General features: G+C 42.0%; 2 protein-coding genes across 2 annotated transcripts; one reads left to right on the top strand and one right to left on the bottom strand.

Moving 5' to 3' along the window:
- Nucleotides 1-984: 984 nt before the first annotated feature.
- adipor1a (adiponectin receptor 1a) lies at nt 985-27,924 on the bottom strand. The gene is made up of 9 exons (XM_080728537.1): nt 27,856-27,924; nt 26,764-26,825; nt 24,785-24,955; nt 19,401-19,511; nt 15,840-16,011; nt 14,916-15,102; nt 6,300-6,487; nt 5,354-5,547; nt 985-2,759 (listed from the first exon to the last, which is right to left on the bottom strand). The coding sequence occupies exons 3-9, from the start codon at nt 24,941-24,943 to the stop codon at nt 2,631-2,633; spliced, it is 1,140 nt and encodes a 379-aa protein (XP_080584663.1). The 5' UTR covers nt 24,944-24,955; nt 26,764-26,825; nt 27,856-27,924; the 3' UTR covers nt 985-2,630.
- Nucleotides 8,792-9,778, top strand: LOC308286323 (ubiquitin-conjugating enzyme E2 J2-like; the record flags this gene model as incomplete). The annotated part of the gene is made up of 1 exon (XM_080727321.1): nt 8,792-9,778. One exon carries the CDS (start codon nt 8,792-8,794, stop codon nt 9,776-9,778), a length of 987 nt encoding a protein of 328 aa, XP_080583447.1.
- Nucleotides 27,925-27,956: the final 32 nt, after the last annotated feature.

A 27,956-nucleotide genomic window follows, 5' to 3' on the forward strand; every position in this document is an offset into this window, starting at 1 on the left:
ACATACAATTGAGTAACTTTGTAATATTGTCTCATTGAAACATTATATGGGGGAGGATAGATCATCATTGAAACATTATATGGGGGAGGATAGATCAAATAATTTAAGTGGGTTTAAGCATCATGCATCTCAAATTATTACAGATTCTAACCTCTTATATATTTGACTCGATGCATTTAAGTAGTCGTTCTAAACAATAAAAATAAAAAGGGTGTTTGTGTCTTGAGTTTCTTTCCAGTTTGTTTATGCTACTATTCAGTAATTTCAAAATAATACTTTGGGATTATTGTCCAAGAGTTCAATTCAAAGTACTCTTATGCTACCAAGGTTGAAAATGGAAGGTTCTAGAAATATAAGGTATAAATTTAAATACAGATAAATGCCGTTTTATAAAAGTACCCAACCCCATGATTCAGTTTGGCTCAAACAGCCACAAACAAAAAATGAACATCCAATAACACGATAACTTAGACATCTTTTTTTTTTTCTTCTTCTTTTTCTTTTTTTTCTTTTAAAGATTCCATTTTGGGGGTTAGATTAGAACAATATATTCCTTGCAAAAAAGTGTTTAATTTCTGTGTCCTTTGTCAACAAAGTCAAAGAGAAGATCCTTCAACAGATCTTAACAGCATTTAAGGATTAGAACACAGTAGAAATCCTCAATTGTTAAATGATCCATTTGTTAACCAAATGGTCCCTTACAGCACGGTGAACTCAATAGTGTACAACACGTAAACAAGTGGACCATTACGGTAGGGCTGTCACAATTATTACATAATCGTCGTGATTATTTGACATAATCGTGATTATTTTTCATAATCGTCATAATCGTTTCCATGTTGAAAAATGTTCATATATTTTTAAGAAAGTCAAAAATAGTGGAAATAGCAGATCTACAAGCTCACAACGCGTCGCATTGCGACGCGTTGTGAGCTTGTAGATCGGCTATTTCCACTATCAATGTTCTTTTTTAAGTATAAAGTTGTCAAATATGTCAGTAATTTCATTGTATATTTAAGGTTATGTGTCATATCTGCCATGTGCAACTTCAAAGCCTACAAGCCAAACAGAAAACACAATTAAATCGTTAATCGCAATTATTTGAGAGAAAATTAATCGTCATGTAAAATGTCATAATCGTGACAGCCCTACATTACGGGTCCATTTGGTTACATCATGTTACGTACGTCATCCGAGTTAAATTAACACCGAGGATTCAACTGTGTAGGGTGGACCTTTTCTATCGCGGTAGGTTTGATTGATTGAATCGTTTATTATCATCAGTTTGCAAAAGTACAGCGGTACGATTTTACACAACAATGCTAAAAGGATAACACAAAAATCTCAGAGGACTTGTTTCCATTGTGGTCCTGTGTAAACAAGGTTCGTTTGCATTAACCTTTCAGCATCACTGAGCATAATCACTACTATCGTTTATCGTGATAAAAAACACTCACAATAATCGTATCGAGATTGGAGAGATGGAGATTTAAATTCATTGTGAATTTGTCTTCCTTTTATTTGCCGAGCTGCATGTCCGGTACCATTTAAACCCTCTATAATTGGTAAAAATTGACCCGTAAATAGTATTTCTTTTCATTCTCTACCAAATCTCTTAGCCGATCTACAAGTTCACAACACGTCGCAATGCTTTGTGAGCTTGTAGATCTGCTATTTTATTGGCAAATGTTCCGCCCCAGGTTAATGGATGTTGAGAATATTTTGATTATCGCGATAATATCGTAAATCACTATTATTTTGGTCACAATAATCGTGACATGAAAAGTTCATATAGTCCCATCCCTATCCCTTATTTTACACATTTTGATAACCTGGTTATTATTATAGCATCACAATCATTTTAAACAACTTCATCCATTTTGGTAGCGTGGGCCCTGGTCCTTTAAGGTTTAGGGTAGGCCCCCGATCCCGTAGTCCGGAATGATCCCTGCAGTTCTACAGCCCGCCGCAAGTCTGGAAGAAACGCCGAATTGAGTTCACAGCGCGCAGCATCCGCGACACGTTGTGAGCTTGAAATTCGTCTAATTTTCGTTACGCAATATAGCACCCACCCTGCAACACAACACGCCTTGGAAATGGAACAGAAAAGAACACGTTTACTGGTATATGGGCTCACATTCAAGTCATATTCTTTCTTTTTACCGTTAAGCTCTGGGGGCTACTGGGGGCACAGGTAAAGTAAGCGTCGAATAAGTTGATCATCAATGAACATTATTTAACATGAATGTTTTGGTGAAACCCCTGGTTGTCGTTCTTCTCGAACAACAAGACCCATAAGTGATTGAAAAGGGAACAGAACGCAGTGCTTGTCCAGATTCCCTCCTCCTCCAACACTTCATTCGCTATCAAGAAAAGCCGGCATGAAGAATGGAAGCACACAGGAGAAAAAAAAACAACAACCGACGACCACCAGAAACCTAAAATATAAAACGTACAAGAGGGGGAAAAAGGGAGCAACAAAGTGAACATACTGAATTCCAGCAGCATTTTCTTTTCTTTCTTTCTTTCTTTTTGTGTGTGTTTTTGCGGGGTGTTTGGAGGGGGATCATCATCATCAGACAGGGAGGAGGAAATGGGATGACAACAGAGGAGGAGGAGGAGGAGCCTTCCTAGAGCAGAGTGTCGTCTGTGCAGCCTCCCTCCAGGCCGTAGCGGAACTCCTGCAGGTTGGACACGCCGTAGAAGTGGATGAAGGCGGCGGCCACCACCAGAACATGGAAGATCTGGTGGGAATGGAACTGAAGAAACAAAGAGAGGAGAATGAGACATGATGAGCAGGCCTGTCACAGTTAGTACATAATCGTCTAATCCAGGGTTCCCCAATAGGCGGCCCGTGGGGGGCTACTGTCTGGCCCCCACCAACCCCAGTAATAATGGTGGTATAAGAGCAGCAACAACACTAGTATATCGTTGTTGTCGGGTGGAAATCTCGTATCTCCAAATTTGTAAGTTCTTTCGCAAATCATACAAGGCCGTCGCACAAAAGTAGTGAAAACAGCAGATCTACAAGCACACAACGCCTATTTCTGCTGATTGTGAACCGCCCTGACCGAGAACCGACCTGTTGGGTTGGACGTGTGTCTAGAGAAAGAGAAAGTGGGTTTTGAAGGTTTGGAGGGCGGGGGGTGGGGGCTTCTCTTCTCTGACAGTATTGGGGAGTGCTTTCATTCATTCCACAGGGAGTGTGCATGGCGTCACTTTGTGGTTCCAACCTACTAGCCCTGTACAGTCTGGTTCTTCAGGTATGTCAGCCTGTCAGGTGTGGAAGTAAAACCACTCTCACTCAGATACATAGTACATACTTTGCATTTTCTAGTGAGCGCTGGGAATTCTGCCTGACAACTGGCAAGTCATCCAGAACCTCACACTAGACTGTGCTTTCATACGTGTCTCTCTTCTTGACAGAGTCTGTACATGATGAGCTCCTCTTCTGTAGTTAGTTACATTCTTTTATGCTTTAACTATTAAAAAAACAGCAGATCTACAAGCTCACAGCATGGCACCAAGTGCCACGCTGCGAGCTTGTATATCTGCTGTTTTTGAAAATCTTGTTTTTTGCAAATCTTTGAATATGTCGGCTAAAACGGCTTCATCTCGCAATCTTTCTCCAAAATCGCATCGATCTTCGAGAAACGGTAACAATTTTTCTTTTACGTGTGAAAGAAAACATCCTGATCGATAACATGGTGAATTTCCACAACATTACACGATAGTAGCTTCCGTGGGTCTTCAAAATAAAGCGCAGTCAATGGCGACACACGCCATCTAAACGATTCATTATATTCCTGCCACTAAAAGTCTTAAAGGAGTATTTCACCCTTACGCCATGGAGACTTGAATTCATGGATATTTTTTAGTTTTTGACGTATTCCTAAGACAATAATTTGATTACAATAAATGTACCCCCATTAATTCAGGACAGGGACCCGATTGCATTTGGGTATGAACCAATGGGGGTAAAAAATGAGTTTTTTTGTCTCAGGAATGCGACAAATACAGTCTCCATGGTGTGAGTAATCAATAGAAAAAAGTCATTTTGGGTATGAACTACTCCTTTAACTGTTCTGCCGCCGTTGACGGTGAGGACTGTCATTGAAAGGGTTAATACCATGGCGCCGTTGACGGTGAGGACTGTGAATCTTACTGTATATACAGTAAAGATATGATTACTTACTGTACGTCGCTCCGGTCCCGCCCGCATCGGTAATGTCGGCGATTTGTTTACAACGCACGTTGGGCGTGCACGCGAAGTGAAGCTCCTCAATGTTAAGTCAATGGAGAGGCCCATAAAGAAACTTCATTTAAACAAAATAGCCATTTTGAGACATTTTGCAGCAGATCTAAATGTAAACAAGGTTCAAGGCAGGGCGCAGCCATCTTCATCTTCTTGTCGCACACTGTCATGTGACTAGATGACGTAATCGTTGCCGTCAAGTGATAATCCAAAAAAACAAAAACAACCCCCTTCCGGCCCTTCAAAATAATAGCGGCGGCCGACGGAGGAAACGACGTGGCGCCGAGGCACCAAGCAACCTTCAGATTAAGAGGCAGTAGATGTGTTAAGTAATTTAAGAACCCAGTTCCCCCCCATGCATGTGGATCTACCAAAACTAAACTGCAGAAGTTACAGTAAATAACCTGGCAAAACATACTCAAATGGGGGTCCCTCCGCAGCCAAACACATACATTTGGGTGGTCCTTGAACTGAAGAAGTTTGAGAACCAGTGTGCTAGGGGGTCCATGGTAGGGCATTCACCAAATATTCGAATATTCGAATATCAAAGTCACTATTCGACATTGTTCACTGAAGTCGAATATTCGCTTATTTTTATTGTTTTGTCTTTAAAAAAATATATATTTCTTCATGGTTTATAAAGCTTGGCTAGATAGGAAGTCATAAGAACCCTGACAAGCACTTGGAATTATAGGTATAACCAGTGGTGTGATATGGATTTTAGAAGTGTGGGTCCTCTAAATTCATGACATCATGCGCGCACGCTGTTTTTATTGTTAATTAGTGTGTGCATATGAGGCGCGCGTGCGTGCAGCAAAATAAGTGTGGGCTCGCTGAGCCCACGCGAGCCCATGGCATCTCACCCCTAGGTATAACATTTAATGTGACTCGGTTCTGCAGATAAATATCGTGAAACTAGCAGATCTACATGTTCACTGTTTGTCTCTTGCTTGCTTACTTAATATTTGACAGTTTGGCCAGTCCTGTCGAATATTCGACTATTCGAATACTTTGAGGTCGAATAATTCGAATACTAAAAATCACTATTCGTGAATGCCCTCGTCCATGGTGACATGTGGTTATAAATTAAGAACTCACCCAGATGTCACACTTCCCGGGGAAGAAGCGCTCGGGGATCCTGGCGGCGTACAGCCCCGCCCCGGTGATGTACATGGCCCCCATCAGGTAGAACCAGCCCATCTGGCCCACCGTGGTGGCCTTCACGAAGCCCTCCTCGATGGTGAAGTGCATGGTGGGCACGATGCCACTCAGACCCAGGCCCATGAACACGCCTAGAGAGAACAACACTGGCTTAGCATGGTGGTATAGTCTCGCATGGCCAGACTGTTTCCTCCCAAAATGTGCAAATGCTTCCGGTTATACAGTCTGGAGTAGTAGTATAAATCATAAGTCATGCAAGAATATATAGCTTGCTGCTTATTAGCAGAAATTATATTTTGAACGCAAATGGCAGTTTCCGTTACTCCGATTTCAGGAGGTCTAGTTCAGGACTCTATATAGCATTCAGAGATTGTGGAATAGTTGTCAGGCTACGCAAGACTAGCATGGTGGGCACAATGCCACTCAGACTAGCGTGGTGGGCACAATTCTTCTCTCTAAAAGCAAGAGTAAAGAAATAGGTCTTGAGCTGTGCTTTAAAGCTATCCACAGAGGCTGCCTGTCTTAGGTGTAGTGGTCCGTAGAAGCAGAAAGCTGCTTCACCATATCTTTTATGTCATATATTGTCATATCGTCGTTGTCGGGTGGAAACCTCGTATCTCCAAGTTTCAAACGTGTACGTTCTTTCGCACAGTAAAGCCCTGCTTCGTCGTACAAGGCTGTCGCACAAAAGTAGTGAAAACAGCAGATCTACAAGCACACAACGCCTCGCAACGTTGTGTGCTTGTAGATTGGCTGTTTTCACTAGTTTAAAATGCTTGTAGATTGGCTGTTTTCACTAGTTTAAAATGCAAAACGAGCGGTTTTGGACATACAAGGTTTTCACCCGACAACCGACGATATATTATTAGTGGAGAGGTGGTACCTGCTCTGGTGGGCCTGTGGCGAGGCGTGGAGAAGCGGTCCCACTGGGCCACGATGATGGCGGCGATGCCGAGCACACAGACTATGGTGAGGTAGATGAGGCGGGGCTGGGGGGAGCAGTAGAAGGAGTAGTAGAGCCAGGGCACGAACGAGCCCATGATCAGCAGGGCGATGCCCGAGTAGTCCAGCCTGGGGACGGGGAAGAAGAGGAGTGACCGTGTGTTAGGGCATTCACCAAGTATTCGAATATTCGAATATCAAAGTCACTATTCGACGTTGTTCACCGAAGTCGAATATTAGCTTATTTTGATGTTTTTATTGTTTTCTCTTAGATAGATAGATATAGTTTATAAAGCTTGGCTACCTAGGAAGTCATAAGAATGAGTTGTCAATTCCCCTGGTGGATGAATTTGTTAATGCTCTATACCAGGGGTTCTCAAACCTTTTTAGGCTGTGACCCCCAAATAAACATATTTGAACTGGGGACCCCCACCCTGACAAGCACTTGGAATTGTAGGTATTACATTTAATGTGACTCGGTTCCAGAGATAAATATTGTGAAAATAGCAGATCTACATGCTCACAATGCCTTGCGTGCTCACAAAGCCTCGCAACGCGAGGCATTGAGAGCATGTAGATCGGCTATTTTCACAATGTTCGCCTCTTGCTTACTTACATTACATATTTGACAGTTTGGCCAGTCCTGTCGAATATTCGACTATTCGAATACTTTGAGGTCGAATAATTCGAATACTAAAAATCACTATTCGTGAATGCCCTACCGTGTGTGTGTAGCTCAGTGTTGATTTCGTTGACTAAAACTAAGACGAAAAATGTTCGCCGACTACTCACTGACGAAACTAAATAGAAACCAAATAAAAACTAAGCTACGATGACTAAAACTAAGACTAAATATATTGACAACTTCGTCAACAAAATAAAAACTAGACTAAAATGTTAGGGAGGGACTAATCTCTCGAGACAGCCTCAGAGAACGCTAAGAGAGACAGACCGATAGGTGTCGCACTTTCTTCTTTGACGATGGGTTCCCAGATTGGGGAGGGACTAGTGGAGAAGAGAGTAATTTATGTTTGGTTGCTCTCAGGTGTTGCTGCGACGCGTTGTGAGCTTGTAGATCGGCTATTTTCAACACGCAACCAAGTGTAAAATCAGTCATTAGGATGCCATCAAGGCCTACTAAATACATTTCAGTTGATTAAATCAACTGTAGTTTTAGTCGCCTAAAGTCTTATGACATTTAGTCGACTAAACCTAGACTAAAACTAAAACTTTTCAGGTGAATAAATTATGACTAAAACTAAATTACATTTTAATCAAAAGACTATGACTAAGACTAAATCAAAATTTGCTGTCAAAAACAACACTGGTGTAGCTATTAGGGGTGGATATTGGCAAGAATCTTGCGATGCAATACATATCACAATACTTGGGTCACGATGCAATAGTATCACGACAGATTGCGAATCTTTGCGATATGATAGTATTGCAATACTATTGCGATTTATTGCGAAATTCAACAGACAATTTTTTGTAGAGCTTAAAATAAATACTTACAGGACAAATTGAGTCAAAACCATTTTCAGTTATTGAATTAACTGAACGTTGGAAATTCCTCATGATGAAAAAAAAGTTTCCCATTCAGACAGTAGCCTATGGCAATATTGCCCTTCATTATTTTCAAGGCAAAAAAAACATGTCATCACTCTCTTTCAATTATATTCAATAACATTTCTGCTTACTTGGTTAATAGCATATTTTGGTTAATAGCATATTTCTTTAAAAGCAGAATACAATCAATAACTATAGAAGAGAGAGTCAAGAAATGTGTTAGTGCCAAAGTTGTTTTATATACCTGTTTGCTTGTTTCTCTCACAAAACTAAAATATTTTTTCTCCAAAAGTATCACAATAGTACGTCCTGAAGTAACGATACAGTATCGCGAAATAAACTATCGCGATGTATTGTCGTATCGATAATAATTTATTTTTATTAATTTATTTTAGGAACAGATGTTTACTAAAGAACATGTCAACCTTTGTGAAATAAAAGTATAAAACTCAGTTGAGAGGCATATTTCTGCTGGCATGTGATCTGCTGGCTTTTTTTGTAGGATATTATATTTTGTTTCATATACACCAAATGTACATTCTCAATTTAACAATGAACAAAAGAAGTAACTGAAGTACTTTTTCTATGTAACTTGAAACTTTATAAGTTACATTTCTCCAGGGGTAGAACTTTAACTTGATCAAGTTACTGCCACGGTGAGTTACACTTTCAAAGTAACTTCCCCAATACTGGTTGTTTGTGACATCAGACAAAAGCTGTGTCAGCCTATATAAGACGCCTGTGAAAGCAACTGCTTTACCGTTGCTGCTGTCTGCGTTTGAGGAACCAAAGTAAAAGCGAAAGCAACACATTTGAGTTTGGTGTAGCTGTGGGTAGACGCTTTTGCTCTGGACCTTAGCAGCTATGAACAACAACAGGAACAAGAGCGCTTCGGTTACAGCCGTCCAGCGACTGAACCACGATTACCTGACGATGAAGAAAAAACCGGTGCCTTACATCAGCGCGGAACCTCTGCCCTCCAACATTCTGGAATGGCACTATCTTGTTAGAGGTCCAGAGAAAACCCCCTATGAAGGAGGATACTACCACGGTAAACTCATATTTCCACAGGAATTCCCCTTCAAACCACCCAGTATCTACATGATCACACCAAACGGGAGATTTGCATGCAACAAACGCTTATGTCTGTCTATCTCGGACCACCACCCGGACTCGTGGAATCCCATCTGGTCCGTGTCCACCATCCTCACAGGTCTGCTCAGCTTCATGGTGGGAAAGGACAAAACCTTGGGCAGCATCGTCACCTCCGACGACACGAAAATGCAACTGTCGGCCCAGAGCCTGGCCTTCAACCTCCAGGACGAAATCTTTTGCGAGCTGTTTCTGGACGCGGTCGACGAGATCAAGCAGAAGCTGGGTGTGCTCCCCCAGCCCCTGGCCCTCTCCTCCTCCTCCGAGGTGCCGAACGACGGCAAGCCCCGGCGGGCCACACGCCAACACCACAAGCCCCAGCCAGTCGACACCGACGCGGACCGAGAACTCCGGATGGCCTTGGACCTCTCGGCCCGGGCCCAGGAGGCAGAGGAGCAGAGGAGGAGGAGGCAGGAGGAGGAGGAGCTGGAGAGGGCGCTGCAGCTGTCCCTCGCTGAGAGCCCCGGCAGGTTCTTGGCCCGAGGAGCTCACCACGGCGGCGCCCAGAAGGAGGAGATGAGGCGGCGGGAGGAAGAGGCGATGCAGCCGTCGCAGCGGGGCGCCTCGGGCCCGGACCCGGAGCTCCGCCTGGCCATGGAGCTCTCGGCCCGCGCTCAGGAGGAGGACGAGCACCGGAGGATGCAGCAGGAGAACGAGGAGCTGGCGAGGATATTGCAGCTGTCGCTCACCGATCATTGAAAGGAGCAATGCGCACACCGGGGTTCTTGCATCATTTTGAAAGTAAAATGTAAGACTTTTCAAGACCTTTTTAAGACCTTAACAAATGTAATTTAAGACCCAAATCAATGTCGTAACAATGTATTCTTATATTGAAATTGGCAAATCGGAGGGTGGGCCAGTGAATGGGTCGGCAGACCACCGCTGCTTGTCACCATTACTCAGAACTGGAATGCACAATATTGTTTTTTGAAACGGATAGACAACTTCCTGCTTCTACAGACTACTATAACTGTTTGTAGGATATTTATTTATAAAGTGCTGTAACAGGTTAGGGCCTAATAACTCTTATTCAAGCATAAATGATTTAACAGATTTTCCCATAACTTTATATCTGTAGGCTTTATTATATTTGTACTGTCTATTTTCTTTTCTCTCTCTCTCTCTCTCTCTCTAGTAAATGGTATAAGACTAGAACCTATTGTGTGAACCTAATGTTCATTTTTCAAAAAACAAACCCTTCTGCAGTGAATGTTATTACAACTTTTGCTGCATACTTAAGATGCTGTATTTACTGACTCATACACACAAGCAACAAAATGTTGTTGGAACTCCTATCATAGTTTGTTCTACATATAATATAATGAAGAAAAGAAAATAGACAATAAAAATATAATAAAGCCTACTACATGGTAGTAATCCAAATAGCCTAGTTAGGGACTTGACGGGCATCACAGCTGGGAAGGTCACTTCTCATGTTAATCTCAGACTCTGAGTTAAATTATTATATTACTGTCTGAGGTTACTGAGTGAACAATACTTATTTGTATGTATTTATTTTAGGAACACAGATGTTTACTGAAGAAAATGTCAACCTTTGTGAAATAAAAGTATAAAACTCAGTTGAGAGGCATATTTCTGCTGGCATGTGACTTTTATTTTTAGGATATTATATTTTGTTTCATATACACCAAATGTAACACTGAAAACAAAAGTAACTGAAGTTACTTTTTCTATATAACTTTTTCTCCAGGGGGTAGAACTTTTAACTTGATCAAGTTACTGCCATTTGAGAGTTACTTGTAACTGTACAAGTTACACTTTCAAAGTAACTTCCCCAACACTGCTTATAATCTTGAACTGAATTGCCTTTTAGTTTGGAGATCACTTGACTAGCGTTTTGATGACTTTGTCATCCATTCCACAGCTATCGCTACACCTCCCCCTTATTTTTTATTATTTTATTCGGATCTGCACTGATCTCAGAAATAGTTTCTATGGATGGAATCGACTGAAATCAGTCCCCAGGACTGAGAACTTTAACCCCTGCAGTCTGTTCAGACCACTGCTGCATCCACGGCCAGGCAAACCATACAGGAGCATCAGGAGATTCACCACCAGACCTCTTAACCCATTAAGACCTGGAACGCTATACCCACTTATCATTATTTTATACTTAGGCTATTGAAAAATACACTTGTGATAGGGGGCGATGATATGTTTCAATTGGCCCATATGCTTGTGGTCTCTGTAGCTATTTCTGTGAACTTCCGGTTTCTGTGTAGAAAATAAATCTTTGGCGCCACTCATTAAATATTAGCTCATTCTGTTTTATTTCTGTGACGTGACGTAGGCATATCTAATTACTATATTAACATTTGTTTTATATACAGTCGTATCAAGGGGGGGCGTGGTTTCACTGTATGCTACTTTCAGCCAGAGAGAAGAGCAGAGCCAGAGCGTCAACAGACCGCCCACAGTTACACTGTGGTGCCTGTGTTTCCTGGTTCTCTCACAACACAAGTCAAGTCACAACTCACAAGTCATACAGTTCTTTAGATTTTAGGGTAGTTTCGTATTTGGTGTTTTATCATATTAGTATTTTCAATGGTCGTTGACCCTTTCCGAGCCGAATAACCACCGTGTGTTTACATGCCGTGGCAGAGAACGCTATGTGGCTGCTGTCTTGACCGTGGGGCAGGGCTGTTGCTGTTCGACCCAGTGGTGGAAAGTAACACTTGTTACATGTTGGAAGTATATTAATACTGCAATGTAGAAACACTCTGTTACAAGTAAACGTCCAGGATTCAAAATCTACTCGTAAATGTAAAAAATAGCTGATCTACAAGCTCACAACGCGTCGCGAAAGCGTCGCGGCTATTTTTCGTGGATAAAAGCTCAGACAGCTTGTTTGTAAAATACTTGCACATTTTGACTGGTTATAGAACATGGAGTTGCCGAATCTTTATACGTTTTACACCTCCAATGGCTGGTTTTAAAATCTGTTTCCGAAATGCAAATGCAACAAGTGTGGACAGCTTCTCTCTGTGGCTACACTGTCAGAACACAACGATATGCACGCATTACTCCGCCCCCTCGCCCACAACAGCAGATAACCACGCCTACATTTTTATTTTATTTTCTTATTCTCAAGTCTGATAAAAACAAATAAAGAGGCGGGGTTTCTGACCCCTTTAAATCATGAAAATGTGTGCAAATCTTTGAATACATATTTTTCAAAGCAAACTTTTGTAATTCAAGTCTCTGCTTCTGGGGGGTCCCTGGAAGAACATATTTTGAGACGGGGGTCCGCGACCAAATACATGTCATTTAGGGGATCACTTAACTCATTTAACGCTGATCCCGAGTATACTCGTGAAAAATACTCGAGTATTTAGAGTGCCGATCCCGAGTATACTCGCGTAAAATACTGTATATAGAGTAACGCTGGCACTCTTACCCTAAGGTCCGTTGGAAAGTCCTGGCACGATTGGACCCGCCGATTCATCATCATCACGGATCCACATGCACAAAATAGTAATCCCTTAACATGGAGGCCGACGGTGGATCTCATCTTTAACACAATTAGTGCCTCTTAATCTGAAGGTTGCTTGGTGCCTCGGTGCCACGCAGTTTCCTCCATAGGCCGCCACTATTATTTTGAAGGGCTGGAAGGGGGTTGTTTTTGTTTTTTTGGATTATCACTTGACGGCAACGATTACGTCATCTAGTCACATGACAGTGTGGGACAAGAAGATGAAGATGGCTGCGCCCTGCCTTGTGCCTTGTTTACATTTAGATCTGCTGCAAAATGTCTCAAAATGGCTATTTTGTTTAAATGAAGTTTCTTTATGGGCCTCTCCATTGACTTAACATTGAGGAGCTTCACTTCGCGTGCACGCCCAACGTGCGTTGTAAACAAATCGCCGACATTACCGATGCGGACGGGACCGGAGCGACATTAAGTAAGTAATAATATCTTTACTGTATATACAGTAAGATTCACAGTCCTCACCGTCAACGGCGCCATGGTATTAACCCTTTCAATGACGGTGAGGACTGTCAACGGCGGCAGAACAGTTAATGTCCATTTTCTCCAAAAAACACTTTTAAAGCCAAGGATGGCATTAGATTCTCGCTACAATAACGTAATAACAAAGGCAACGATCGGCCATTACAGCAACAGCATGGGGTGACGATCGCTTCCGTTGAATGACGTCATGGCGTCAAACCGGAAATGTTTACGCAATGGACTTCTGGCCTTCAAAATAAGAGAATGGCCGTGGATGGAGCCTGCGAGAGGCACGCTGGACATTTAACCCGTTCATGTCTGGAGCACTAAATGGGTTAACATGAAAAGGTTTGAGAACCACTGATTCAGAAGAAGGATTTAGAAGACATTTGGGTCAATATATTCAAACGATTTTTCAAACCTAGCAGATCTACAAGCTCACAGCACGGCACCAATAGTGCCGCGCTGTGTATAGTTGCTATTTTCTTATAGTTAAAGCATCAAATAATGGTTAAAGTGGTTCAAATCTAGAGTGACACGGATGCATTCCAGGTCTTAGTTGGTTGATAGTTTTTATCCAGCAGCAATTACACTGCTGAATAATAAGGCAAGAGCACACCAATGCAACTAGTCGCAACTCCTTGCAACATAACAGTTTCAAGGCCGGTCCACACCAATGCAACAGCCATTGGGGATATTCGGTTGCAAGTATTTGCAAGGAGTGTCATGTTGCAAGGTGTTGCAAACTAAGCGTTGCATTGGTGTGGACTGGCCTTAAAACACAGTTCAGTCTGTGCGGTGCAGCACCCCGCACTAATGCAACCAGTCGCAACTCCTTGCAACAAAACCATTTTAAGGCCATGTCCACACCAACGCAACTCCTTGCAGCGATTTGAAAAGTATTAGACATACTTAGTAAATGCGCCCTGACGGGCGCAATCATCACTTTGGTGAAGTTGTTAGCAGCCAATTCTAAAATATAAACTGGTCTATTATTTTCCTCATCATATACTGTATACTTAAGCCTCTCCAACTGACCCATAATGCTGCAGCATGATTGGTATTCAACCAGAAAAAATTGCCACATGTTTCCTGATGCTGGCCAAAGCAACCAAAGGTATGACACCTCCATATCTTCAAAGCCTGATTGAACCCCACAACCCCACCCGTGCACTCAGATCAGCCAACAACAGGGATGCTGACAGAACCCTTCGCTAAAAACCCCAGGACAACGATCCACTCGCCCGAGACTCTTCGCTCTCCTGGCCCCCAAACTGTGGCACAAACTCCCAGTTGCACTTAGAACTGCAGACTCACTCCCTATAGCTTCCACTGTGGGCTGAAGACTCACCTCTTCAGACTCCACCTTAGCCCATAGCACTTACCGTAGCACTCGCCCACCCTCAATGACCATGAAGTAATTTAGATCGATTTTTTTATGTTATTTGTTGAGGTTTTTACTGAATAGGTGCTCTGTCTAATTGTTTTCTTACATTGCCTACTATTTCTTCCATTTGATGTATTGATGTTGAAGTGCTGATGTATTTATTACCTTGCTTATTGTAAATCGCTCTGGATTAACTCTTTCTCTGGTCATTCCCGAGTTTCCCGAGTTATATCATGTCTTTCCCTGCCAAGTCAGAATTTCCGGAGTTGTAAATAATGTAAAAAAAAAAGAAAAAGAAAAACGTCTGACGTCCTACTTCCGGTTTCGGTAGTGATCGCGAACCGGAAATGTGATCCAAGTTAGCCGCGGTGTGAATATGGTCTATGGTAATTGTATCTATTAAAAATGACCAGACAATGCTTTGATTTTGTTTCTTTTTTTAAATTCACGTCTATTGTGGTAAAAGCGTGGAATCTTACTTGGAGAAGGTGCGCGACACTTTCTCAGAATGGCAGTAGACGGTGTGAAAGAGCCAGGAGAAGCTGAGACAGAGCACCGCCCCCAGGAAGAACATCCCAAAGACCACCTTCTCCTGCAGAGGAGCCATGAAGTAGACGTTGGGACGGAGCAAGGTCAGTGTGCCCAGGCAGATGAACAGAATCAGCCCTGGAACAAACAAACAAACCGGAGCATCCACCCATTAAATTTAGGCCTAGAATTATTGAATGCTTTAACCAGTGAAAAATAGCAGATATACAAGCTCACAGCGCGGCACCGAGTGCCACGCTGCGAGCTTGTAGATCTGCTATTTTTGAAAAAGTCGTGAAAATGTGTGCAAATCTTTGAATATACGTATGTATTTTCAAAGCGAATGTTTCTAACTAAAATTTTGCTTCTGGGTGGTCCCTGGAACTAAATATTTTGAGATGGGGGTCCGTGGCCAAATAAATATCATTTTGGGGGTCCTTCACATGAAAAGGTTTAAGAACCACTGACATAGTAGTCTCTCAAGAACAGACTAACTGAGCTCCAGTTAAGTGAAAAGGACCTTTTCTTTGACAATGGCTGCCAGATTACTGACATAGAAACATAAAAAAAACCCTTAGAAGGATTCAAAAGACACTTATAGAATCGGGTCAAAATTCTAATTTTCACGATTTTTCAAAAATAGCAGATCTACAAGCTCGCAGCGCGGCACTCGGTGCCGCGCTGTGAGCTTGTATATCTGCTATTTTTCAATAGTTAAAGCATAAAATAATGATACACAATAATGTGTACCCGTTCTAAACGGGGTTAAAAGGTAAGAAAAACCGAAAAAGCGTGGTAGGGAACAACCAAAGTCGAAAAACAACTTCGCCAGTAAATGAGTTAAGAGCTTTGCAGGGATATTGACTTCTCCTCACCTAAAAGATGTGTCCAGATGTTCCCCGTCTCTGTGTGAATTCTAAAGATGCTTCCAAAGCAGGCCCTAAACGAGGGCATGGGAGGACGGTGTCCATGCAGGAGATAGTCGTTGTCCTTCAGCCAGTCTGGAAGCACGTGGAACGGGATGACCCTCCAACGACCTTCCCAAACCTGGAGGAAAACAAGAGCAGCTTTTATTTCTCCTAGACCTTTTGATTCATTATTTTGTGTCCTGTGTTTAACACAGTGGTTGCCAGGTATATAACTAATTCATTCTGTAGCTTCTGCCGGGGGTTTTCAGTGTTCCCAATTTTCGAGGCTCCATGAACGCACCACTGGTCCCGGAAGTAATCCGATTACATTTGGACGAACAGCTATTCGATGCTTTTGTTATGGTCCGTAGAGAAGGGCTTGTTTTAAACAAGAACGCGAACTGGAGTCGATAAAGCCATTTTCCGGAAGATCATTCCATTGCTTCCAACCGTGGATTACACTTCCCAATTCCGTTTTTCCCAATGGATTATGGGGATTTGAGTTTTTGCTTCAGTGCCGGTGCCACAGAGCGCACGCTGTGGTTTACAATAGGAAACGTAGAAGTCTACAAGCTCACAACGCGTTGCAATGCGACGCGTTGTGAGCTTGTAGATCGGCAATTTTTTGGCAAATGCTCTGCCGAAGGATAATGGATGTTGGGGATATTTTATTGTGATTCTTTTGGTCACAATAATCGTGACATGACATTTTCATATCGTCCCATCCCCATCTCAAACTGGGGTTTGAATTTAGAAGTTTGAGACCAGAGCATGTGAGCGGAGCGGGCCGTTTTTGACGTGAGCGTGAGCGAGCGACTTTTCAAATGGGTCTGAGCGGCTTTGGAGCGAGGATTTTCCTCCGCTCCGTGGAGCGCCGACCTCCTCCGCTCCAAGCCCACCCTGTTGGGGCCGCGCGCCGCATGTTTCCAACAAAACAGAGCCGTGCACAGTACTAGTGGCAGAGTGAAGCCATGTCGGCACCGCGGAGAGGAGAACAGACATAGAATTCCCTTTATCACGATTTCACTAAAGTCAAATGTATTTATATCATCCACACACGTAGGCTATGTTTATAATAGCCTACCTTGTGTCAGTTAAGTTATATATCACCAGCCAGTCAACGGATACGATTTGAAAATCAAGTGAGACTGATGAAAAACACACGCCACGAGTTGCCTCCCTCTCTCGGTTTTGGTGATTAATCAATAACCAACTGGATTTACTATTGCCCGTCTTATATGGCGTCTTTGTAACATTGAAGGCAGGTCTCCATCAAGCCGAGGCTCACGTACCGCAGGCATTTGTGTTGGGAACACTTGTTGTGGCAAAGCAAAGGAGAAAGTGTTTCGGATATGGTAGCAAAATCCATTTTTTATTTTGGCTGCTGACTCTGATTGACGACCCTGAGCGGAGCGTGGAGCGAGCGTGGAGCGAGAAATGCGAAAATCAAGGTGAGCGACGGAGCGGCCCGGTGGCCGACCAGAGCGACGAGCGAGCGGGACAAGAGCCCTCTGGAGCGCGGAGCGGCTTTCGTTGCCGCTCCACTCCACTCACATGCTCTGCTCATGAGACTGACACAATATGTCCATATATGGGCTTTCCCAGATATGGTCTAATATTTATGACATCAGGGATCTCCATATATAGTCATAAAAGGAACAAGGACGGCCATATATGGAGCGTGATTAACTGACTGACTGACATGGGTGGGACTACAGATGAGGTGAGCCGTTTCCTGGCTCTGTCTGGCTCAACTGTAATGAAGGCTGCATGTTTCAGTGCTTCAGGAAGGAGGAAGTAAAGCAGTGGTTTGGTAAACCACAAGCTTTCTGGTTCCTGTGTGTCCAAGTGTCCTTGAACAAGACACCAAAACGCTCACTAGTGTCCTTGTACAAGACACCAAAACACTCACTAGTGTCCCTGAACAAGACACTAAAGGTCTTTTCACACTGCTGCATTTTTTTCCCGGCCGAATATCAGAGCTAATTTCGGAGCATGTGAATACAAAAATCAACCTCAAGTTATGTCAATCACGATTGCACACTGCCTTGCAATGGTTTCCCTCTGCCGTTGGGTTGGGTGTGTGAATAGTGTGTAAATGTGAGGGGGCATAGATACTGTACATACATTCTTAAGTGTGTAAATGAATGTTGAGAGGGGCATAGATACTGTACATTTTAAAGTGTTTTAATGTGAGGGCATAGATACAGTACATTTTAAAGTGTGTTAATGTGAGGGGGCATAGATACTGTACATTTTAAAGTGTGTAAATGAATGTTGAGAGGGGCATAGATACTGTACATTTTAAAGTGTATAAATGAATGTTGAGGGGGGCATAGATACTGTACATTTTAAAGTGTGTAAATGTTGAGTGGGGCATAGATGGGAGCGTGTCGATATTGCGACATAGCATCTGTTTGACGGTTCATTCTTTCGACACAGGTGAATTTTAACCTGGTGAAAAGCTAACCTGCCGGCACGGGTGAATGTTAAACTCTATGCCTAAACTTAACCCAAACCCTAACCCTAACCTCAGTAACCACCGCGGGTGAGTAGCTAACCTGGCGATGCTCATAGTCGAAAGAATGACTTGTCGAAAGAGCGAGACTTCCCCGGCATAGATACCGTACATTTAAAAGCACTTGTTCGAGAGGTTGGAAGACTAGAAATTGACCATATAAAATGTAGTTTGTTCAAATTTGACAAACTAAGCTTCTGGTTCAAATACTGACAGTAAACTAAACATGCTTTGTTTTCTTGTAAATGCTAAGAATGTTATTTAGATAGAAATGTTCAGATACTAGGTTTGAGGTTTCCTGGTCTGCTTGTTTCTTTGAAGCTCAACTGGGTTGTTGTTGACTAGTATAGGGTTAATGTAATTTAAACTGAACTCAGACTTGTAGGTCACTCTGGACAAGAGCATCTGCTAAATTGCCTAAATTATAAATTGTAATTTGAAGCTGTGAAAGCTTTGTTTAGAATTGGTAACTTTAGACACTGAAGTAAAACATAGACATTCTGTTCGAATATTTGGTGAATGCCCTACCTCACACTGCCTCTTGAGCTGCAGTGAACCGTATGATTATATATTATCTTACTGTTCACAGTTGCATCCAATAAAGCTTCCAGTACTCGCCGCATGACTTGCCGCACCGACGCCGTGCTACTCATAGGACGCGTTTGTGTGATCCGACTGAGCTAGCCCGGGATGACTCCAGAGATATAGCTGATACCGACAACAAGCCTCTCCGTCTCCGACCCACTTTCTTTCTCACTTACTGACAGACTTATATTGACCTGACATGCTTTCTATCTATTCAGCCAGTACAGATGTGAGAATCTGGACAGATTAGATCCGCACACTGCCACTTGCAGCTTCAAGAGAAGAGTTTATTTAAGAGCAACGTTTGGGGTCATGAGACCTTCCTCAGGCCCTGGGGACCTGCTGGGAAAAGATTAAGAACTAGGCGTGTGGGAAGACTTCTTTTCACTATCTATTCTGCCAGAATGCTAATTCCAAAGACTCACTTTGTGTACAAACTCCTCCATCTTCTCCATGGCATGGTGGGCCTGAAGAGGTAAGGTCAGGACATCCTCTACATCATCCTCATCATCCTGGTCAGAAAGCATGGCGGCTCCCTGTGAACACACACACCAGGGTTGTTATAGTGAACGTTGTGAGCATGTAGATCTGTTATTTTCACAATAGAACCGCCTCAACTCTTAGTGCTCGTCAGGGTGGGGGTCCCCAGTTAAAATATGATTATTTGGGGGGTCGTGGCCTGAAAAGGTTGAGAACCACTGCTGTACTGTACTGTACTGAGTGTACAGTACTGTTCTGAGTGTACAGTACAGTAATGTTCTGAGTGTACAGTACTGTACTGTTCTGAGTGTACAGTACTGTACTGTTCTGAGTGTACAGCACTGTACAGTACTGTTCTGAGTGTACAGTACAGTAATGTTCTGAGTGTACAGTACTGTACAGTACTGTTCTGAGTGTACAGTACAGTAATGTTCTGAGTGTACAGTACTGTACAGTACTGTTCTGAGTGTACAGTACTGTACTGTTCTGAGTGTACAGCACTGTACAGTACTGTTCTGAGTGTACAGTACAGTAATGTTCTGAGTGTACAGTACTGTACTGTTCTGAGTGTACAGTACAGTACTGTTCTGAGTGTACAGTACAGTACTGTTCTGAGTGCACAGCACTGTACAGTACTGTTCTGAGTGTACAGCACTGTACTGTACTGTTCTGAACACTCAAAACAGTACAGTACAGTACCGTACACACATACAGTACAGTACTGTACTGTTCTGAGTGTACAGTACTGTACTGTTCTGAGTGTACAGTACAGTACTGTTCTGAGTGCACAGCACTGTACAGTACTGTTCTGAGTGTACAGCACTGTACTGTACTGTTCTGAACACTCAAAACAGTACAGTACAGTACCGTACACACATACAGTACAGTACAGTACTGTTCGGAGTGTACAATACAGTACAGTACTGTTCTGAGTGTACAATACAGTGCTGTACTGTTCGGAGTGTACAATACAGTACAGTACTGTTCTGAGTGTACAATACAGTACAGTACTGTTCGGAGTGTACAATACAGTACAGTACTGTTCTGAGTGTACAATACAGTGCTGTACTGTTCTGAGTGTACAATACCGTACTGTACTGTAATGTTCTGCATATACAGTACAGTACTGTACTGTTCTGAGTGTACAATACAGTGCTGTACTGTAATGTTCTGCATATACAGTACAGTACAGTACTGTACTGTACTGTACTGAGTGTATAGTACTGTACTGTTCTGAGTGTACAGTACTATACTGTTCTGAGTGTACAGTACTATACTGTTCTGAGTGTACAGTACTGTACTGTTCTGAGTGTACAGTACTATACTGTTCTGAGTGTACAGTACTATACTGTTCTGAGTGTACAGTACTATACTGTTCTGAGTGTACAGTACTATACTGTTCTGAGCGTACAGTACTGTACACTGGCTTTAGTGTGAGAGGAATATTCTTTATGTGTATATATAATTGATTTATTTTAAATTTCAACTAAAATAAGTCCCCTCACATCTGTTAGCAAATTACATCCTGCACATAATTCTACATGCATTCAAACTCTTGACTCTGGGGAGGGAGTCTGTGAGAGATGTGTTATTGCTCTCGAGTCTACTCATCAGTACAATGTCTTGATGTGATATTTCAAAAGTAGAAAAACATTGATTGTCATGAATATGACAATCAAGTGTCCTTGAGCAAGACTCTGAACCCCTAGTTGCTCCTGATGAGCAGGTTGGTGCCTTGCATGGTTTCCTCCACCATCTGTGTGTGAATGTGTGAATGTAATGCACAATCTCTGTAAAGCGCCTTGGATAAAGGCGCTATATAAATGCACCATTTACCATTCATGTCAAAAAGATTGCTGACCCCTGAGCACCATCATCATGTAAATTGTACAGAAAGAATATAAAACAGTAGTAAAACATCAATTAAATATACTGTATGACTGTAAATTAAATATCATCATGTGATGAATTCAGATCGGCATAGACTGGCATACTCGCGCGCCGATACCGATACCAGCATTTCAGGTAGTATCGGCAGCTTTACTTATCTTAAAGGGGATGACAACCCATTTTCAGTAATCAAATATATCATGTATATATGTTAAAGGACAACTCCGCCCTAAATCACTTCTAGGCTCATTTTCCTACTTACATTGATCCCAAAAGACTGTCCATGGGGTCTATTAGGCAGAAATGCCCCTGTTGTCCAGTTTCCCCAGCAGAACCCAGCAGCTCTCATAGCATAGAGTGGAGCCTATAAGCCTATCACTTTTACACTATTTGTTGTGTTCAAAAGTGATTTTCTTTTTCATGAATGTGTTACTAGTTGTCATTACAAACACATCCATGCCTTGGTTGTCGCACACAAGCCACCACAATCTCATAAATAATGTTTTGGGGTGAGCATTCGGCACAAGTGCCAATCAAAGTGACTGCACTGGCCAATCACAGGGCATCTTTTACGGGACTTGGCAAAACACATAAAAGCATAACATCTATTTAGCAGAGCGTGATGGCTTGTGTGGGACAACGATGACATGGATGTGTTTGTAATGACAACTAAGCCCCGTTTTCACTGAGCAAAACTTCTGGGAGTTTTTTCAAAAATGACGGCAATTTTGAAATTCACGCCATGTGAAAACGGCCACTTATTTTGTGTCCCGGCAGTTTTGGGGGCCGAAATTTGACGGGAAAATACCTAGTATTTTTTGCTTAAAGTACCGTGACAATACAAGTTTCCCTCCAGTGAAAACGCATGCCGTGAATTTGCCGTTTTTTTGACAACCAGGTGCATGAAAGGAGCCAGTTAACAGTTTAAAACATTGTATCTGGGATTGAAAACGACCTGAATGTAAAGGAATATAGAAATAAAGTAGGTCTACAGCTTCACCTTGAATAGGGGATTAATTATTTAGGCTAGAATCGCATTGACAAACACAGCAGAAGTCTATTTCTTTCGTTTATGGTGTCGCATGAAGAAAGAAAACACAGCTAATAATCTACAAGCCCACAAGTGCAACACGTTGCATCATGCAGCGACCTTCTGAGCTTGCTCATGGTTCAAACTTATTTGTATTCTATAGCCTATTTTTAATTAAACTGTGTGGGTTTTGATACAAGTCCGGTCTGGAGAACGTGATGATACGGGATGCGATGCGCTCGTAATGTTGTGATGAAAGCTGGAATCTTTACCAACTCAAAGAGCTGCATCATTAGTTAATAGTTTCTCCTCGTTGCATGATTAAAAGTGTTTTACAGAGCAGCGAGCATCGAGTAAAAAAAAGCTAAATCTACAAGCCACAAGTGCATGGGGGGAGCGTTTCGCTGTTAAGAGCGAGATTTCCCCCAACAGGTTGCATAACGCATGAGCTATCCTTTTTTTTTTTTTTTTTTTCAGTCCGTGTGTTGCCATGTCTGCTAATTATAAGCGACTCTGGGCTTGATTTCCGTAAAGTTGCTTGTATGTATTGATAGTGGCTGGTTGCGGTTTATTTGTTGTGAGCTTGTAGATTGGCAATTTTCAAGTAGCTGATGCGGCGATGCGTATAGTTTTAAAGTGCTCGTGTAGGCTAGATAATATCACTTTTTGGGGCTTATTTCTGTACACCTGGTTGCTTATTTCTCTCGCAAAATCTGGCAACACTGGTTTTGATCCCGTCACAATGGCTTGGTGAAAACGAGCGATACCAGTATTTTTGCTGCCGATGAGGGCATGTGAAAACACCCAAAAAACTAAACTCCCGGCAAGTTATGCTAATTATAATTATTTATTTTGCCGGGAAAATTCCGGAACTGCAATGAAAACATGCCTCTTGTAACATAATGAAAAATAAAAACACATTTGACCACAGCAAATAGTGTAAAAGCGATAGGCTTATAGGCTCCACTCTATGCTATGAGAGCTGCTGGGTTCTGCTGGGGAAACTGGACAACAGGGACTCATTTCTGCCTAATAGACCCCATGGACAGTCTTTTTGGATCAATATCAGTAGGAAAATGAGCCTAGATGTTATTTAGGGCGGAGTTGTCCTTTAATGTTGATGAGTGAACATTAGCTCAAGTGCCCTCCCTCCTGTTGAGAGGGAAACGGAGTTGTGACGATTTGGGGGTCACGTGACCAGTGACGTCAGCACATTGTCAAATGCATCCCTCCCCCATACCCGTTTCAGTGGGATATCAGAAACAGCCCGACTTCAATTGAAACACAGAGCCTTTTCAGCCATGTCAGTTGTATTATGTACAAGGGCTGTGTCTTGTGAGCTAGTGCAGTATATGTATCCATATGCCATCAAAAAACGAGCAGGATCTACTCCTTCCGCTATTATTACTTTGTTTACACAGAACTAGGGAAGTAGGGCGAAAATACGTGCCCACATTTGGCGGAACGTGATGACGTCTTTCAACGAGGGGGGCACTTGAGCTAATGTTCACTCATCAACATCAACATATATACATGATATATTTGATTACTGAAAATGGGTGGTCATCCCCTTTAACTAAAACTTTAAAAAGAAATTACCAGTAAAACTAACAGAATGACATTGAATTAACTCCAAGACACTATAATAATCTTCATGAAAGGCACAACACACTGATATTAATGAAGCTACTGAGAAGCACACTTTCAGGAAACAGGAGAGGAAGAAATCCTTGTCGTTCCATCCATAGTTAGCCCAAGTGTAAAATCTAATTTAGGACACTGCACAAACACACTACTATTAATGAAGCTACTGAGAAGCACACTTCGGTAAACGGGAGAGGAGAGGACCTTGTGATTCCCTACCATAGACGGTAAAAAAATATGGACGGTGGGAAGCCATTGGTTTCTGTGCTGTGAAAATGACGCTTTTTTTGCCCCATCATTGTAGAAATCAACGTTCATTGATAGAAATGGTACCATCTCGAATGCTATTGGCTGCCAACGGTCAAGCGCAACTGCAGGGATACTTGGGAGAATGTGGTGTTGAGCTTGCCGAAAAAGAAAAGCACACGAAGAATCATCATCATGAGCCTATGATCACAAGCCCCTCCTACAGCATACCCTGCTATAATATCAGATATAACATAAATTGGACCGTATTTTCACAAAAGATATCATGGTGATTGAAACAAGGCGTTAAACTAGCGACAGGGACCATAAAGTATTCATGACAATGTTATTAAGGTAAGAAAATCAATGTAAAACTTCAGGGGAAATGAATGGAATCCTATGAAGAACACGTTGCTTCTGGTACCAGAACAGCGCAACCAGCAGACAAACATAGGGAACTTTTAATTCCGCATTCGCTTAATTTTAATCCGGACAACTGGCCCGCTGTTCCCTCCCTACCTCTGAATGGAGGCCTTTAGTGGCTCTCTGCCGGCCCCCCGTAGCCCCCTCCTCCTCCAGCAGGGGTCCCAGCTCCATCAGCTCCACGTCCGGGACGTTGCAGTCCTCAGAGATCCGGCAGTCTGCATCACATGCGGCGGACCCGTTTCGGCCTGACATAGGGAGACTGACCTGGATGGGCAGGGACGTCACAAGGGGGGGAAAAGTGGGACTGAGTTACCAGGGCCCAAGGTGGAGGGGCCATAATTATTTTGTACTTTAGCTATTGAAAAAATAGCAGATCTACAAGCTCACAGCGCGGCACCAAGTGCCGCGCTGCGGGCTTGTAGATCTGCTATTTTTTAAGCAAACATCTGCTCAACTCAAATGTTGCTTCTGGGGGGGTCCATGGAACTAAATATTTTGAGATGGGGGTCCGTGGCCAAACACATAACATTTTGGGGGTCCTTGACATGAAAAGGTTTGAGCACCCCTGACATAGAAACGTATGTTTTTTCAAAAAACCTTAGACGGATTTGAAATATTCAAAGACTTAAAAAAAAACAATCACAATTTTTCAAAAATAGCAGATATACAAGCTCGCAGCGCGGCACTCAGTGCCGCGTTGTGAGCTTGTATATCTGCTATTTTTCAATAGTTAAAGCATTCATGCGGGGCCCGCAGTGAATCTTTGTACCCAGGGCCCAGAATTTGGTGCGACACCCCTGTGGATGGATCCAGAGGTGGGAAAACGACTCACGTTTCTTTACTGGTAAAAGTATCGATACTGCAACGTAGAAATGCTCTGTGACGAGTACAAGTCAGGAATTCAAAATGTTCTTCAGAACAAAAGTATTGGTATCAAAATGTTAAAGTGCCAAAGTACTCATTATGCAGAATGTCCCATTTCAAGTTTTCAAATGTGTACACACTACACATCTTTAGCCAATCTACAAGCTCACAGCCTGTGTTTGTCAGATCATCTGACACACATTCTGACCTGATGGTCAAGATTCAATTTATCCCCAGAGCAAGCGAGCAGGCAGGCTCTATTGGCTCAAAATGGTAAAACTTTAATCTCTTACGCAGGAAACCGGGTTCGAATCCAGGGTAGAAGAGGAGGGTTACATTAAAGGAGCTATAGTCAACTTTTTCTTGAAAAACGGATGCTATAATAAAAATAATGTTTCGATAATATTTTATAAAAAAATAAGCTTATGTGTTTCTATTAAAAAATGACCACAAAAAGCGTAAAATAATGATAAAATAATCATTTTGGCCATTGCCAGACCGACACTTTGTTTACATTCCAGTCTGTAAACAAAGTGTCAGCCCGACAATGGCCAAAATGATTATTTTATCATTATTTTACGCTTTTTGTGGTCATTTTTGAATAGAAACACATATATGAAGCTTATTTTTTTATAAAATATTTTCGGAACATTATTTTTATTTTAGCATCCGTTTTTCAAGAAAAAGTTGACTATAGCTCCTTTAAAGCTAGGGTCTTGCTTCCTTTGTTTCCATGTATTCAATTCATCAGCATAGCATACAAAAGTTACACAATAATACATCATCATCAACAAATACAAAACACTATATTAGGGATGCTACAATACAATTTTATTTCAGACCCGAGTACAAGTACTTCATTTTGAGTACTCGCCAATACCAAGTACCAATACAAGTATTTATTTATTTAGTTTGTTTTTGTTTTTTAGTAACCAATTATTTAATCTGTGTAATGTACTTGCAATGTACTGTAATGATACTGTAATGTTCAATTACCACAATAATAAAGACTTCTGATTCTTAAGATACAGTTTTTCTTTTAGACATTTTCTTTAACTGTCAATTGAATGTCTTCGGGTATCGGGTCAGAGTATAGAGATTTTGAGTACAGAGTATGAGTGCATGAGTAGGTTCTATCAGGGTACCAGTACCGGTATCGGAGCAACCCTACATTATATATGCAAGAGCGATGTGAATATAATGTTTACCTGAAGACTTTTCCTCACAATGCCTCGGTTTTCTGCTTGAATCGTGTTCCTTTTGATATTGTCTGGATCGATCCAACAGAGTGAAACAGCAGAGATCAATGATCATAAATTGGTTATACATCTGAAATGTAATGACCAAATATTAAACTGGGTGTCCTTAAGATTGAGAGTCAATGAACAAAATTAAGCTTTACAGGTGTGTTAAGTTTTTTTTATATATATAAAATAAAAAAGGGTGCAAATTGGACCCTTACTGGTCCATTAAGGTTGTGGATAAATGGACCCTTACAGGTCAACTTGGTTCTATATACTTATTTTTGTGAGTGCAGTCAGTGCAAAAAAATATAGCATCATCAACATCAGTTTAAATACTTGTACATCCATAGGCTATTTGAATACAGCCGATCTACAAGGTCACACAATGAATCTTTGCTATTAAATACAAATCTTACAGTATCTTATTATTATTTCTAAATGTCAAATGTTTATTTATTTATTACATTTGAACAACACACATCTCGTACTTATGCAGGATGTCTGCCATAAAATATGCTCAGATGAGGGCCAAATACAATACAATACAATACATCATTCAGAAGGAATGACCTAACCTAACAATAATAATAGTGCACATCAGAAGTGAGGCTCTTTAAAGACAGACATCCATGCTTCATGGCAGAAAACAGACATAACAGACAGCATCATTCAGTGAAAGACGATATGTGTGTGGGGGGGAGACAGGGTGACAGACACACAACAGACAATAACAACAGACGGCTTATAGACAGACACAGACTTGACTGTTGAATTATCATTATGACGCATGTATGATATGACACACTATGGCCATTAAAACACCACAACTCAACATTGATGTTGTATAATAACAAGAGAACAACGTACAAAGGGCAGAGTGATTGCTAACCCAGAGATGCTAACGCTATGCCTCTATGCTACAACACAGAGAAGCTAAACCTGGAGGCTAAAAACAACTAGACACGATGATAAAAGCCCCTCGGAGCTGCAGAACGGTCGTTATGAAGGGTTATTATCTGCTGTAAAGACATGGTTTCTGCCTTCACAAGGTCTTACCTGATGAGGTTGACCCACAGGTAGACGAATTAACAGCGAATGAACTGTAATATGAACCTATGCCGGAAATGTACTGATGCTGCTGCTGAGAGAGAGAGAGA

This window comes from Nannobrachium achirus, assembly GCF_963921795.1.
Source record: "Nannobrachium achirus genome assembly, chromosome: 6".
In the NCBI taxonomy this organism is placed as follows: Eukaryota; Metazoa; Chordata; class Actinopteri; order Myctophiformes; family Myctophidae; genus Nannobrachium; species Nannobrachium achirus.

Excerpts from the sequence above, each read along its gene's own strand:
- adipor1a (XM_080728537.1), bottom strand. The coding sequence starts at position 24,943 with ATGTCAGGCCGAAACGGGTCCGCCGCATGTGATGCAGACTGCCGGATC. Across the intron at positions 16,012-19,400 it reads TGGAGGAGTTTGTACACAAA|GTTTGGGAAGGTCGTTGGAG; the intron begins GTGAGTCTTTGG and ends GTTTTCCTCCAG. Across the intron at positions 15,103-15,839 it reads CATCTGGACACATCTTTTAG|GGCTGATTCTGTTCATCTGC; the intron begins GTGAGGAGAAGT and ends TGTTTGTTCCAG.